Here is a 15,775-nt window from a genome sequence, read left to right as displayed (position 1 = left end):
ACTGCACCTCAGGAAACTCCCCATCATTCTGCCTCTTTTATGAGACCTTTTATTGGGTGCTGAGCACTGCTTTGAGCCCCCAGGGGTTCATGGCAGTCTGATCAGTGGGGATAGTGATGTTCTGACCCCTGATTCTAACAGCTGCAGCACATTCTGGATCCATACTCGGAGGAGCTGTTTATACCCTAGAGGAGCAGCCCACCAAGAAAAGGCCAGCAGAAATGGAAAAGGCAAAAATAGCCTGGTAAGTGTCTGATTCCATGTTTGTTATTGATATTCAAATGGGAGGGATTTCCAGCTTTTGACCCTATGCTATTATTACAAGCTGCGGGTACCAGTGTTTATCCCCTAACGGTGGAATGCATGCCAACGCCTTGGCATTGCTCCCACCCCCGCAAACACTATGTGGAATTCAAAATGTATACCAGGAAGCACAGTTAAACTAGCATTTACAGTGAAAATTTTTACTAGATACACCTCTATCTCGATAGAACGCTGTCCTCAGGAGCCAAAAAAATCTTACCGCGTTATAGGTGAAACCGCATTATATCGAACTTGCTTTGATCCACCGGAGTGCGCAGCCCCGCCCCCCCAGAGCACTGCTTTACCCCGTTATATCCGAATTTGTGTTATATCGGGTCACATTATATCGAAGTAGAGGTGTATTTGCACATTCTTAAAAGGATGTGCTGGGGTGTTTCAATTCAGATCATTAATTTGCCTTCCCTTTTAGTATGGTGCACTGTATAAGTCTGCCAAACTGTTAACAACCCTGCTGTAAACTGTATTGGGGGAGGGGGAAAATATAGCGTATGGGTGACTAAATCATTGCCTGAAATACAGAGGGTGGGGTGTATGCAATCCAGAATTGTGCTGGGGAAGCAGGGGTACTCACTATGCAGTTTTCTGAGAGTCAATGTTGTCATGAATTTGCATGTAGTCTATAGGCAGATGGAATCTGAGCAGGCAGTAACATAAGTTAGCTGTACCCAGGTAACTGCACAAATGCAGAGTTTTCAGCAGCTTTCAGGGAGTCTCTAATCCATAAGGATGCTAGTACAACATCCTGTTGATTCCCTGATGAATTTTGACCCAATCCCAGGTGTGGATAGCTGCAAACTCTTCCCATAGTAGGAACACCAGATGAGTAGTCACATTTCAGAAAACTGCATATTTTCCTGCCCACCACACTCATAGATGTGCTGCTCAATAGCCATTAGCTTGAAAACCCTGTTGGCACACATGGCTGGCTTGATGGTAGTAGCTTGGAACCTTTGCCATTCAGGAACCTCCAGGATTGTAACATCCTCCAGAATGTGAAACGCCTGAAAGGACTGAGAAACCATAAGTAGTAAGCTATGGCAACTGTCCTCCCTCACCAGGCTAAAATGGTCTGCAATTTTTAAACATGTGTTATTTGTAAATTTCAGCTTACCATTATGTTTGCTCACTTTACACTCTGGTTAACTTTCATCTGTGTCCATGGAGCATCTGGGAACTTAGACTATACTGTTGCTCTGAGACTATACTGAGGCTGAGTTTCACAAAATATGTCTTTTGGACCTTGAGATTCCAAAGGCACTTTTTCTGATGCTATACTGAACCTTTTTTGAAGCACTGAGTCATTGATGTATTGTCTGTCTGTCTTCAGACTCCTTCACCTCAGCAGTCCAGCAGGCGCCTGGGTTTCACACTGTTATGGAGTAGTCAAAGAGGAAGCATGTCCATGACGACCTTACAATGGACATCCTGGACATGGCCAACAAGTAGCTACCAAAGAGAGAAGGATTCACAGCAAGTGGAAAGGCACAGAGACTGCAGAATATGATGAGAGACTTCCTGTGCAGATTCTGGAGCAGGGAAATTATTTGCAGGGGGAAGATAGAGTGCAGCAAAAAGACCTGTTTGAGAGGCTGCTTACATTAATGGCAACAAGAGGCTAGACTCCTGCTCCATATGAACTACATCCTGAGTCCCCTCCACAGTACCATCTCCTGCAGACCAGGAACGCATTGGACAATATCATGGTTGGATGACCTACACAACCAGGAGTGAATGCTAGTTGGCAAGGGCAAGTGTACCTCCTGCAGTTCTCCACCGCAGCAGCACCAAGTGCATGCAAAAAACATTGCTGAGAAGGAAAGATAATGGGGGCGGGGCAGGAAGTAGTAGAGGTATTATTTGTTTTCACTGGTTTAATTATTTTGTACTGTTCAATGTTTGTTATGCACTTTATTTTATTATTGGTTTTGGTATTTTCATGGCCACTGGCCTGCCTGTCAATTCTTTAATGCTGTTTTTTTTATAATACAGACATGTTAACAAATAAAGGATTTTGTTTCATTAAGAACATTTATTACAATCACTGCTTCACATCATGTGTGTGTGTATATAGCAAAGAATAATGATGGACATGAAAAGGCATACTTGGGAAGTTGTATTGAAACAATTTTTCAATACATCTTTTGAGATGAATCCATAATGAAAATCCAGTTCACAACACACAAACCCCCATTTCCCTCCAGTGCCCAGGCAGTCATTTCATTCATAAGTAAAAATTCATGATAATCACATCCCCATCCCACTCAGAGTATACAGCAATAGTACATCATTTATTACTGACAATGCTATACAAATACATTCATAAACATACTTGTCTCCCTCTTCCATTGGTCCATGCTAGTCCATAATGTAGGCACACAAAGAACCCTGGATTTCTGTTGCACATGGTGCATCCTGCTCCATTTGTGACATGTGTACTTTCTGTCTGACTGTACCGGTTCAGCAAACCACTGCTGTCATAGGTCCACTCAAGTGCAAATGACTCTTCTTCGGCTTTACAAAGACTGTGAAGAGCACAGCTAGCCACAATAACGTGAACAGCATTGATGACATGGGAATCCAAATGTTTCTGTAAACCACGCCAGAACGGATTTCAATTTGCTAAATGCACAGCCACCATTCTATACCTACTGAGGGTATAGTTAAACTGTCTTTTGCCAGGGCCCCTGAGATCAGGATATGGTTTCGTAAGCCAAGGCAAAAGGAATTATGTGTGGTTTCCTAGAGTAACATTTATGATAGTGTCATTTGATGGGACTAGCATCCTGGCCTGTCCATGAAGACAGACTTCTGATCGGTGGAAAACACTGGCATCGTGAACTTTTCCAGTGCAGCACATGTTGGTGTCCATAAATCGGCCTCTGTGGCTGACCAGAGACTGCATAACAATGGAGTAGTACCCTTTGCAGTCTATGTATTTATGTGCTCCTAGAGAAGGGCAAGGTCCCATCAATGACCCCGGCACAGTTGTGAAACCCCATTCTTTCAAAACTGGCAATTACTTCAAGGACATTGTTTATGCTCATCACCTTTTTGAGTAAATCACACTACTGATCACCTCAAACCGCTGCAGCCACCAGAGTTGGCTTGCCAACATCAAACTGGTTGGTAATGGGCCTGTAGCAGTCATGAGTGGCCAGCTTCTAGATGGTCATAGCAACCCACTTCTGGGTCAGCCTGGCCACCCGCATGCATATGTCCTGACATTGCAAGATCAGGGCAAGCCACTCACAAACCTCCAGAAAAATGGCTTTGTTCATGCGAAAGTTTTGGACTCACTGCTGCTCGTACCACATCCACATACCTATGTGATGCCACCAGTCTGTGATTGTGGTCCTGCTCCAGAAGTGCCGGTCTACACAAGACCGATTAGCGGCTATACAGACAGCCAGAGCAGCATTATCCAGTTGGAGTCTGCTATGTCTGTATTGTTCTCCTCCTCCTCCAGGTGCTTTTGATAGGTTGGAAAAGGCCACTGAAACATTCAGCAGCATCTTATGGATGATCTGCCGTTTCAAGGCATGGGAATGAAGCCTAAGCAGGACAAGTTCTTCAACAGTGACTTCTCCATGTTGCTGGCTCTGGCGGCCAGGAGCATGCAGACCCAAAATACAGCTTGGAAGGATGAGACAACTTCCAGTAAAGTGCCAGGGATGCACAGTCAAGTTTTCCCACAGTGCACCACAAACAAAAGGGCTAGAAAGGCTGCAGCTGGGAAGAGCAATAGGCAGTCTAAGATAGGTTGGTTTGACTCGAGTCTGTGTAGTGCAATGTGGACACGTGAGCAAGGGTCAGAGACCGAGGTCCAGAAATTCCAAACCTAGGGTCAATATTCAGTGTGAACGTTCAAGCCTGGTCATAGAAACACTGAGCCTGAGCATTTGAGTCCCAAAGACCCAGGCTTACATTGCAATGTACCCTTACCCCAAGTGCCTGGCCTAAGGAAGGACACAGGAAGCCTGTGGTAGAGCAGAGAACTGTGCCTGGATCTCTCAAGTACCAGGCTAGCACCCTAACTACTGGGCTGTCCTTCCTCCTTGCTGTCTGGCCCAAATCTATTTGGCCAGATGCACAGCGTTAAGATGAAGAATTTCTGAGGGAGCTTGACCCAAGCAAAGGTTCCATGTCATGGTAAACTTTGAGGACAAAGACTAAAAATGGGGATTAGGGGAGAAAGCACATACCTTCCCCTCCACAATAAACTAAATGGTTTCTAAGCAGCCCTTAGAACTTAAGGTACTACTATGTTTGGGCTGTTCTGTTTAAGATTTAAAGTGAGATTGAATGGTAAAAAAGCCCTTGAGTAAAAAAATTTTAACAAAACATGCTGCAACACTAGTTCAGAATGTTACTTTGTTTCACTGAAAAAAAAAATTATGCCACTTCTTTGAGCACTAAAATTCTTGGAATTCCTATGCCTGCCATGTTAATTGAAGGTATGTGGGACAGAACATCTCACAAAAATGTCCAGTGATCTTCCAAGCTGTCAGCTTTCATTTTTCTTCTGTACTGTAAGTCATCATAGCAAATAGGATGGGGTATTTTTCTACTAATTCTTTCCACAAACGTACTTCTTACATTGACACATTATATACATAGCATATGGATCTCTGTGGCAATAAGAAGCCACAGAGATCCATAATAGCTCTAACGGTCATATTACACTGTAGTCAGTCCTGACTCAGAGTTTACTTCTAGACAAAATTCAAAGTGTTCTTTTTAAACTATATAGCCTTAGATAGCTTTGGCCCCAACTACCTCAGTAACACCTCCCTCACAATGGATTATCATGGACATGATTCAAGATATGAATAACATGGCAGCAATCTCCTAGACTCCACCACCAACCTATCCTGAGGTATCCTTTTGAAGTAGATTAAATAGATCTTCATAATATGGTCAGTCTGCTTTAACGCATGCTTTGATCAGCACTAGAGCATTACCAATTATTTGACTCTTAAATTACCATAATTATGCTTCAGAGTTAATACTCCATGGAAATGAAGGGGAGCAGTTCAAGCTGCTCAGAACCATTGTTGTAGCCCATCTGCAAATTCAGCCAGACTTTCTAATTTACACTAATTTACAATATCTCAAAGGTTAATTTTACAAAAATATAGGCAAAGTCTTAATTCCTCACTTCCCCCTCCACATACAAGAATTTAGATTGTAGCATAGGATAGTAGACATAACAGAAAAGTACCAATTCATAAGCCACCACAAGCCTGCTTAAACCAACCCCAAATGAATGCAGCTGAAATGCTCATGCAGTTGTTACTAGCCCTTATTCAACAAAATCTCTCTACCTTTCAACTGCCCAAGCTGTTTTTCTCTTGAACGTTCTCAGCTATGCCCATAAACCCACCCCAAAAAACTACAGAAACGAGTAAATAGTCAGTTTTGGAGAACTCAGTAGAAGTATAAAACAAACTTTCTGTCTTTACTGATTTTTACCTTCATATAGACACTGGTTTGGTACTGCAGGGTTGCTCAAGAATACAGCATAATTACTATTTACTTACTCTTTAAGAAAATTAAAATTTGTTTTAAAGCCATACAGAATATATTAAATAAGGCAAGTTACGTTTTAGAAACTTAACTGTCACTTGTTTTTGTAAGCCTTTTGTAATTGTTCCAGAAACAGATTTCTAAAACAGCATTACTACTTTCAGCATACCATGATATAAGCATTTTACCTGCCGCTTCTCTGAAGTGCAAACAAGATGCCTTTCTTCTGAAAAGGAAGCAGTCTTTCCCTTAGTTTTTCAGGTAAGAAGGATAGCTTAGTATCAGCATCTTCAGAACAAGAAGTTTCAACTGTAGAAGTTTCTTGGACTGTGTTTGACATGTTGAACCTGCAAGAAACAAACAAGAGGAATTGGGTACTGAATACTCTAATACAATACATGTTATAGCTATATGTAGCAATAAGTAATAGTCCTATCATGAAATGATTAACTGATAAATGATATAGATGTTGATTTGTATTACTTTCTCAACGGCCGTTAGTTTAGACAATTAACTCTTGGTTTGCAGTTCAAGCTCTCTCATCATTTAACTAAGGAAGCTTGTTCATAACTTGTTGAATGAACACCTTGATATTTTTATTTATCAGATGCATTTAGTTACCCTTTGCCTGTGACTTAAACGTGATAAGACTAAACACAAAATGAAGGATTAACAAAAAGTTTAAAATTGAAACAAAGGGCATATATGCCCAAATTGGAGGTAAACTTATTAGGAGTATAAGATCAGCTCAGCTCTAGTTTACCTAACCCATACAGTCCCTCCGCGCCCCCGCCTCCAAATGAACTCTAAGACTAAATGAAAAAATCTCTTATGCTTTGTATCATAGACTAGCAGCTTAAGAATTTTTACAGATGTACAAAAAATAGATGAGTTTACAGGCAAAGTGCACAACTTTAAATAAGAAATAAAAATCACAACCATCTACAATGGAGCACAGAAAGAATGGTTACTTACCCTACAGTACACATGGGTCTCTGAAATGTTTTAGTCAGCATGGGTCCCACTCTCTGTGTGCATGAAATCAGAGTCTTCTGAATAGCAATATCTGTCAGGAATGCACCAGCACCCTGTGCCCCTATGTGAGGGCATGAAGGAGAGTTACAGCCATCCTGACCTTTACTTGCCTCACAATTCAAAGCCCATGATAACAGAGGACTCTGAAAAGTGGGGATGGAGTACAGGTCCTGGGATCCACAATATCTCAAAGAACCACAGTTAACCACTGTCTTCAAGCCTGTATCAGTGTTGCTCCCACCGCTGGTGACTGACAAGTAGCATGCCCTCCAAATGGTATGAGGCGGAGTCTCAGCTACATCAGTGGAAGAGATATTGCAGTGCACCTCTCCCAAACTTGGCACCTGACCTGGTGGATAAGCCCAAGGCATAATATTTATGCCAGGTTGCCACCTTGTAGATTCTTGGAAACTGGAACATTTCTGAAGAAGACACAGGATGTTGCTTGTGTCCTGATGTGCAGTGATATTCAGTGGGAGAGGCACACCAGCCAACAGTAATGAAGTGAGATACACTGTACTATCCATTTCAATATCTTCCAAGATGAGATGGCCTGACCTTAGGACTCGCCTACCACATTAAGAACGAAGCAGGAAACTGTGTGAATAGTTTGGTTCTGTCAACATTATAAAAGCAAGGTCCCCAAGAACATCTAGTGTGAAATTGCTTCCCTCTTGGTACTGTGTGTGGTTTAGGAAAGAAGACAGGTAGATTGATTCAGAAGTCACACTGGAGATGAATTTCAAGGATTCAGCACCACCTTATCCTTATACAATGTTGTGTGGGGAGGTTCAGCCATGAGTTTACCAGAAGCTCACTCACTTTTCTGTCTAAAACAGAGGTGGGCAAACTACGGCCCATGGAACTGCCCTGCCTGGCCCTTGAGCTTCCGGCCAGGGAGGCTAGCCCCCTGCTGTTCCCCCTCCCCCGCAGCCTCAGCTCGCCATGCTGCCAGCACTCTGGGTGGTGGGGCTGTGAGAGCCGCCGATCTGCCCTGGTGCTCTAGACTGCGCGGTGGTGTGGCTGGCTCTGGCTGGGCGGCTGGCTGGGCTCAAGTCCTGGTGCTCTGAGCGGCATGGTAAGGGGGTGTAGGGATTGGATAAGTGGCAGGGAGTCCCGGGGACCAGTCAGGGGACGGGGGCGGTTGGACAGGCGTGGGAGTCCCAGGGGGCCTGTCAGGGGCGGGGGTGTGGATAGAGGTCGGGCAGTCAGGGGACAGGGAGCTGGGGGGGGGTTGGCTGGGTCGGGGGTTCTGAGGCAGGAAGTGGAGGGGGTGGATAGGGGGTGGGGGGCAGGCTGTTTGGGGAGGCACAGTCTTCCCTACCTGGCCCTCCATACAGTTTCAGAACCCCGATGTGGCCCTCGGGCCAAAAAGTTTGCCTACTCCTGGTCTAAAATGACAGCAACTAGGAAAACCAGTTTCAGAGTAAGATGATGCAAGCAGCATTCTGAACAAGGTTCAAAGGGAAGCTCCATGAGCCCCTGGAGGACTAAGCCGAGGTCCCAGGCAAATAAGAGTCCTTTGAAAAACTGCTATGCCATCAAGTGAGAAAAAACTGAACACAACTGCACCAGGATGACAAACCAAGATTGCTGTGAGGCAGACCCTGAAATCAAGCTGAACAAAAGGCTAGCCTTTTGTTCAATAAGTATTTGATGATCTTTGGTATTGATGTCTGCTCTGGGTCTAGTTTTCTTTCTAGTTGAAGTTTTCCTGCTCTTAGTGTTTTTTGGACCTAACAGTCTCTATCCGTGGTGCTTAACCAGCCAATAGCCACAATATCAGTTGCAGTGACTTCAGGTCTAGATGCAGTATCTGGCCATGGTGCTGCAAGACCATATTGTTCAGATCTGAGAGCTGGATAAGCAGTTCAAAGGATGTGCAGTAGATCTGTCTCACAAAATTGCCATGGCCTGTAGGAAGCAATGAGAATGATCTTGGCTCTGTCTCATTTGATCTTGGAAATCACCCTGAGGATCAGGGGAATCGGTCAAAAGGCACACAAGAAGGAAAATAAATGGTAGTAACCCTGGGCTCCTGTAGTAGAAAGGTCATAGGATTCTGGCACTTGGCCTTGACAACAGTGGCAAAAAGGTCTATTATCAGAATCCTCCTGCAAAGGAATATTTACTCTACTATGGACCTCTGCAGCAATCACTTGTGATTGGCAACCAGTTGCCTGCTCCGGAAGTCCACCAAGTTGTTACTGACCCCTCAGAGTAGAACAGGCATCAGATTATCTCATGTCAGAGGCACCATGTCCAGAGCTCAATAGTCTCCAGGCAGAGACATACACCTCCTTGATTGTTTATGTAGTGCATTCTGGACATGTAGTCCACTGGGATCTGCACTGTGTAGTTTTGAAGAACCATTAGAAAGGTCATGCAGGCTTCCAGGACATTGATGTGGAGTTTCATGTTTGCTGGGGACCAAGTCATTTGCATCTGTATGTGGTTCAAGTGGGCTCAACCACCTGTCCCTGAAACATCCATGATTAAACTAATTGGTTAAAGTAACTGGAGAAAGGGGTAGGAACAATATTCCACCAGATATGTTCCCACCATCTTTGTTCTGACCGCACACGAAATAGGACCACAACTGTTATTTGTTCTGCGAACAGACAGATCTGAGCTGGATTTGCACGGGCTGCAAGTTAAGTCTGGCAAGCAGAATCTCGTATGTACATGCTGACATTTTGCCTAACAGTCCCAGGCACATCCATACCATTGTACTTGAGTTTGACTGTATCCCAAGTTCTATCAACTGCATCAAGAATCTGTCCTCAGGAAGATAGATTTGCACACACTTGGAATCAAAGCTCCTATGAACTTTCATCTGTGATGGGATAAGACACAATTTTTCTTAAATCACCAGGAGGGCCACATGACAACAGGAAAAGGGCATATTCCAGGCTTGCCGCCATTTCTTGCTGGGATCACCTATTGATCAGCCAGTCATTCAGGTAAGAGGTAGACACAGATGTCCCTCATTCCGAGATTAGCATTCCATAGAGAATTTTAATGCCGTGGAAAGTCCAAATGACATTACCTTATAGTGGCAGCAATTGGGCCCCAACATGAATTTTAAGTACTTCCTGTGGACAGTGTAAAAGCCATGCAGAAGTATGTGTCCTGAAATTCAAGAACTATAAAACAGTGCTGAGCCTCTGGAGATACAATGGAGGCAAGCATTACCATCTTAAATCTGAGGCAGCATATGTATTTATTCAGTCTCCTCGGTCTGGGATAAGACCAAGATATTCCCCTTTCTTCTCTGTGATAAGGAAATCATCTGGGTAGAAAGGTCTCCCATACGGTTCCCAGACAAAACAACGAGGCCAATTCTGTTTGTGACAGGTTCTTGTGAGAAGAGTCCCTGAATAAGGATGGGAAAGGGGGATGGTCAGGTGCAAGGAGTGGAAATTATTAAATAGAGTAGCCATGAGCAATAACATTAAATGACCATTTGTCAGCTTCAGAAGCCAACCAGATCCAATGGAAAGGAGAAAGGCAGTTCCCAAAAGCAGTGACTGACTATGGATTGGATCTAAAGACCCTTGACATTTCCAAACTTGCTGCCTCAGAGAGGGTGCCAGGCACATGAGTGTAGTAGCAAAAAAAAAAAGGGCATCCCCTAGAGTATCTGGCCCTTTTCCTCTGTGGGTATCAGGCTGTCAACCCTAAGAGTGGAACAGTATTCTTTGCCCCTGCTTGGTGCTGTTCCTTGTATGGTTTCTGGTAGGGTTGTAAATATTGTGTAAAAAGTTAACCGTTTAAATGATTAAAATTATAACTGGTTAACTGAGGTCACACTTCATTTCTCTGCGCCATCTGTAAAATTCATGTGGTACTCACTTTCATTGAGCACTTTCAGATCCTCTGATAAGAGCAGTGTATAATGATTGAAAATATTCAATAGCAAGAAAAGACTAGGAAGTAATTTATGAAGCATTCATATAAACAAACATTTATTGTCTGAAAATATGACAACTGAGTTCTGTTGGATATAAAACAAAGGTCATTTACAGGGAGAGAATTTTCAAATTTTGGAACATTTCTCTAATATCTCATTTGCTGAACAAGACAAAGGGAGAATTCAGAGGCCTTCTGACTCACCGAGCTCTGACAAATGAACAATGGAGAAACTCCATAATTGCTAGGGAAGGTGCAAGTGGGGATTACTAATACATTGATATAAAATTACATTATTTGGAACCATGAGGTTGTACTCTTTACTCGCCTATTAAGAGAGCAGTTTAACAACATTTACCCTCATCCTCCTTTCCTACCAAATGTTTTATTCTCGTTACATATTATTTTAAATTAGGCTGCAAGCTTTCAAGACAAGGACCTTGTTTTGCTATGCGTTTATAGCACCTACCACCATGAGATCCTGATCCCGATTGTGGCCTTTTGGTGCTACCTCAAGCACAAACAAGAAAATGCTTTCACTAAAGCTCTTGTTGACATCTATGGTAAAATTCATAAGTATTTTCTTAAAGAAACACTCAATTTAAGATGTAGTTTTAAGGAGTTAATTAAAAGTAGTTTCAAAGACTGCCTTTTCTTTCTTAGAAATTTGCATTTGTAATCCTGTACTTCTCTTAGCCTGTACATTGATTTATTAGTTTTATTGATTGTACAGACATTCTTTATAAGCATTTATTTAAAAAAATCCTTCCTCTTATTCCCAGATCTTTGACACTATTTCTGAATTAAGCAATGATGATAAGCCCACATTCGGCAAATCTGAGTTTATACTGCATTATTTCACAGCACCCAAAATTGTGCCAAGCACTTCACAGATGAGAGACAATCTCTCTGCCCCTTAAAACTTAAGTAAGACAATAACTTGTAATGTTTTTGCCCAAGGGCAAAATTACTTGTTCCTAATTTTTTACATTATTACCTTTCCCTTATTATGGGAGAGAGTACAGACAGCGCATTGGACTGGGATACAAGAAACCTGGGTTCTATTCTCAGCAGTGCCAATGTCCAGGTCAGCGACCTTAGACAAGTCACTTCACCACTCTGTGCTTCAGTGTCCCCATCAGTAAAATGTGGATACTTCTTTGTAAAGTGAGATCTACTGATGAAAAGTGCTATGAGAGTAGCTAAGATGAAAGTGTTAGTAGTCTCTTGGCCTATCAAAGGCCGTGATCAAGTGTCTTGATGTTTTTGGTATTTTGGCCTTGAGATGAAAACCTTGTCTGTGTCTCTTGGACCGTGAAGTAAAAATATTATCTAAGTTATATCTGTTCTTATCTCCTAGACTACCGTTTCCCAAATGCGGCCACCAGGGGCTTTTCGTGCAGCCACAGGCCTCCCGGGCAATGATTGGAGGGGAAGCAAAGCATCCCCCTCTCCCCCTCCCTGTTGCTCCTGAGAGTGCCACAATGCACTGCCTCTGGAGACAGGAGGGGCACAACACTGAAGGAGCAAGGTGAGTTCTTAACCTGTGGGGTGGGGGGGAGTGGGGCTCAGGCTTCAGTCCTGGGGTGATTGGGCAGCAGGCTCAGGTGGTGGGACTTCAGGTGCCTGGCTGCATGGACCAGGGCTCCAACCATGGGGCTTTGGCACCAACACTTGACTCCTGCTGCGGTGTTTCAAACAGACACCCCAAGCTCTGGCCACATGGCCCCGGCCACACGGCTTCAGGCTCCAACCACTAGTCGTGCGGCGACAGCCTCTGATCCCTGGCTCTGGCTGTGTGGCACCACCCCTGGTGGCAGCTGCTGACCCCCCGCCGCTCACTACAACCCCTAGCCACTGACCCCAGGTGCTAGCCCTGGATGCCAACCTCCAGCCCCGGCTGCTGATGGCAGGCGCTGATCCCCAGCCCTGGTCACTGACCACAGCCACCAACCCCTGGCCCTGGCCGTTGGGCAGGCCCCAGACCCAGGTGCAGATCCTCGATGCTGGCTGTATGGCAGTGGGTGCAGATCCCTGGCGGTGGGTGTCAAACCCCAGCTGCATGGTGGCAGGCTCCAACCTCCGGCTCTGGACACTGACCCCAGGCACTTGGCATGCGGCAGCAGTCGCTGGCCCCAGGCACTAATCCTCAGCCCTGGCCTTTGGTCACAGCCGCTGACTCCTGACTCTGGCTGTTTGGCAGCGGGTGTGGAAGCTAGGCTCCAGTCCCAGGTGCAGATCCCTGTTCCCAGCCACGCGGCAGTGGGCTCTGAATCCCAGCCGCATGCTGGCGGGCTCCAAATCCCGGCGCTCGACGCTGATGAGCTCCGAACCCTGGCGCTGGATGCCGACCCTGGGTACTGGCCATGTGGCAGGGGCCGCTGGCCCCAGGTGCTGATCCCCAGCCCTGGCCATGCAGCAGCAGATGCCGACCCTGGTGGGTGATGGCCCCAGACACTGACCCCTGGCCCTGGCTGTGCAATGACAGATGCTGGCCCTAGGCTCTAGCTGTGCGGCAGTGGGCTTTCGCCCTGGGTGCCTCCCCTCAGCTCCAGTCGCCCCCCCCTCGCCCCTGTCCTCCGCTGCCTCCCCCAGCCCAGCATCCATCCCCTTACCCCCATCCCCTAGGCCCCTGCTGCCTTCCACTCCGATCCTCCCATCCAGGACTTAATTTGTCCTGGGACTTGCTGAGAAAAGTGATCTTAAGAAACATGCATGCATCACTTTTCAGAGCAGACTAACTAGCTACCTGGGAGACTGTAAAATGTGATACTTGTATGTTTCTTAATATCACATATCACTTTTCACAGCCTCCCAGGTAGCTAAGTGTCCTGTGAAAAGTGATATTAAAAAACATACAAATATAACTTTTCACAGCAATTTTTATTATTGAGTCTGCAAAAAATAAATAAATAAACCTACATAAATAAATTACAACGATTTGGATGTGTGTATGTGCATATTTATTTATTTTTTTCCAAGGTTAATAAAATATTTAAGGAAAAAGTGTCAGTGCAGCCATCAGCACGAGTTGGTGTCCACACTTTGAAGCCACCAAAAAAATTGTGGTGAGAACCCCCATCCTAGACCATTCAGCTGTTTCCTGCACAGCTGTGAAGTTTAACTTCTCGCTACATTTTGTAGGGCTTCTCATTTGGAGTAGGGCTCTATAGTCAGATGCTTGCCATCCCAAATCATTTTGGGGACAGAACTAACAAATACATTTCAACAAAGTCATTAAAATTCTGTTTTAACATATCCGATGTTCATTAGTCTTGTAGTCAAGTTTCTAAAAGTGAATCCCCTTGTAAAATTTGAGAAGCAGTAATCCCAGAACATGGAGTAATTACTTTGAGTTGCTAGATTCCTAGACTGCTAGGTTTCTGTAACATGACACATTTGCAGTGTTTTCTAAAGGGTCACTAGCCATTGGGTGGTCATGGATCTACATCCCTCAGATGAACACACAAGAGAAACAGAGGTCTCAGATGTGGTTCTGAGACCAGGATTTTCCTCAAGTCAAGAACAAGTCGATCTAGCCTCAAGTCCCCCTACCTAGATGAACTCCCACACAGCACAATCTCAGCTCCGACAGTAGGCAAACAGCTTAATGGGGTGCAGCTTCCACCCTAGACACAACCTGGGGAGCCACCGCGAGCGCCAACATTAAGGGGGGAAGGGAGCCAGACAGTGGTATGGGGGTCAGCCAGGACTAACGCCCAGCTGCTGAAGCCCCATTGAACGCGGCCTGCCACACACCGCAGCCCTGACCCTAAGGCGCGCTACTCCGGGGCCGGGCGAAGGGAATAATCGCGTCTCCTCCCCACCAGGCAAGGCGCCGCCAGCCCCCCGACCCGAAGCGGGCTAGGAAGGACCAGGCCCTTTGGCTAAGTTTGCCTGGCCACCTTTTATCCCGCGTAAAAGAGGAGAGCAGCAGCCTCGCCGCCTCCACTGACTAACTCGCACCTACCACTACTGTCGCTGCGGCGGCCGCCGCCACCAAACTTCCCCAGGACGACGCGGGATTCACGCGGGCTCGCTCTAGCTCAGCCCCGGAAGTGACCTCTGGCGGAAACCGCCGTGGTCCCAAACACGCGCGGCGCCGCCCCCCCTCAGGGGGGGAAAATCCCCCGCCAATAAGTGGCCGAGGGTGCACAAGCGGCGCTTCCGGGGGGGTTGGGAGCGGAGTAGTTGAGACGCGGGAGGGTTGTTCCTATCCCGACTCTCACCCCGCGCCGGACCAACCGACTCCCTCGTTCCTTCCCGCTGGTGGGGGAGGGCGGGTTTGTGATCGCGTGTCCTGACCCGCCTCGCTCTCGTCTCCTCCACTTTGTCCAGGGGGTGCGCCGCGACAGCGAGCTTCAGGGAAGGGAGGCGGGGCGACAGCACGAACGGGAAGGCTGTGGGAGCTACGGAGGGGTGCGCGGTGAAGCTCTGGGAGCTACACGGGGGCACTATACAGGCGTGTGTGGGAACTATGCAGGGGGCGCTACACGGGGTGTATGGGAGCTATGCAGGGGGCGCTACATGGGGTGTCTGGGAGCTATGCAGGGGGGACGCTATACGGCGGGGATCTATGTAGGGGGCACTATACAGTAGCAGGGGGGCGCTACATGGGGTGTATGGGAGCTATGCAGGGGGCGCTACATGGGGTGTATGGGAGCTATGCAGGGGGGACGCTATACGGCGGGGATCTATGTAGGGGGCACTATACAGTTGCGGGGGGGGCGCTACACGGGGTGTATGGGAGCTATGCAGGGGGCGCTACACGGGGTGTATGGGAGCTATGCAGGGGGGACGCTATACGGCGGGGATCTATGTAGGGGGCACTATACAGTTGCAGGGGGGCGCTACACGGGGTGTATGGGAGCTATGCAGGGGGCGCTACATGGGGTGTGTGGGAGCTATGCAGGGGGGAGCTATGTTGGGGTGTGGGGGCTGTCTGAATGGGAAGGCTCTATTGGGGGGTGTAGGCTAG

At 46.3% G+C, this 15,775-nt stretch overlaps 1 protein-coding gene across 1 annotated transcript in view; it reads right to left on the bottom strand.

Moving 5' to 3' along the window:
• The window catches only part of ZRANB3 (zinc finger RANBP2-type containing 3), a 108,351-nt gene extending 93,146 nt beyond the window's left edge, over positions 1 to 15,205 (bottom strand). Inside the window, exons 1-2 of the mRNA XM_039493783.1 lie at positions 14,768 to 15,205; positions 6,039 to 6,197 (exon numbers count right to left, since the gene is read on the bottom strand). Coding sequence (XP_039349717.1) covers positions 6,039 to 6,190 — 152 coding nt within the window. The 5' untranslated portion in view covers positions 6,191 to 6,197; positions 14,768 to 15,205. The remainder of the gene's footprint in view (positions 1 to 6,038; positions 6,198 to 14,767) is intronic.
• Between the last annotated feature and the right edge of the window lie 570 nt (positions 15,206 to 15,775).

Source organism: Mauremys reevesii, linkage group 11 (genome assembly GCF_016161935.1).
Source record: "Mauremys reevesii isolate NIE-2019 linkage group 11, ASM1616193v1, whole genome shotgun sequence".
In the NCBI taxonomy this organism is placed as follows: Eukaryota; Metazoa; Chordata; order Testudines; family Geoemydidae; genus Mauremys; species Mauremys reevesii.
Note: the sequence above shows the minus strand (reverse complement) of the source record. Positions and strands in the feature narration are given on the sequence as shown.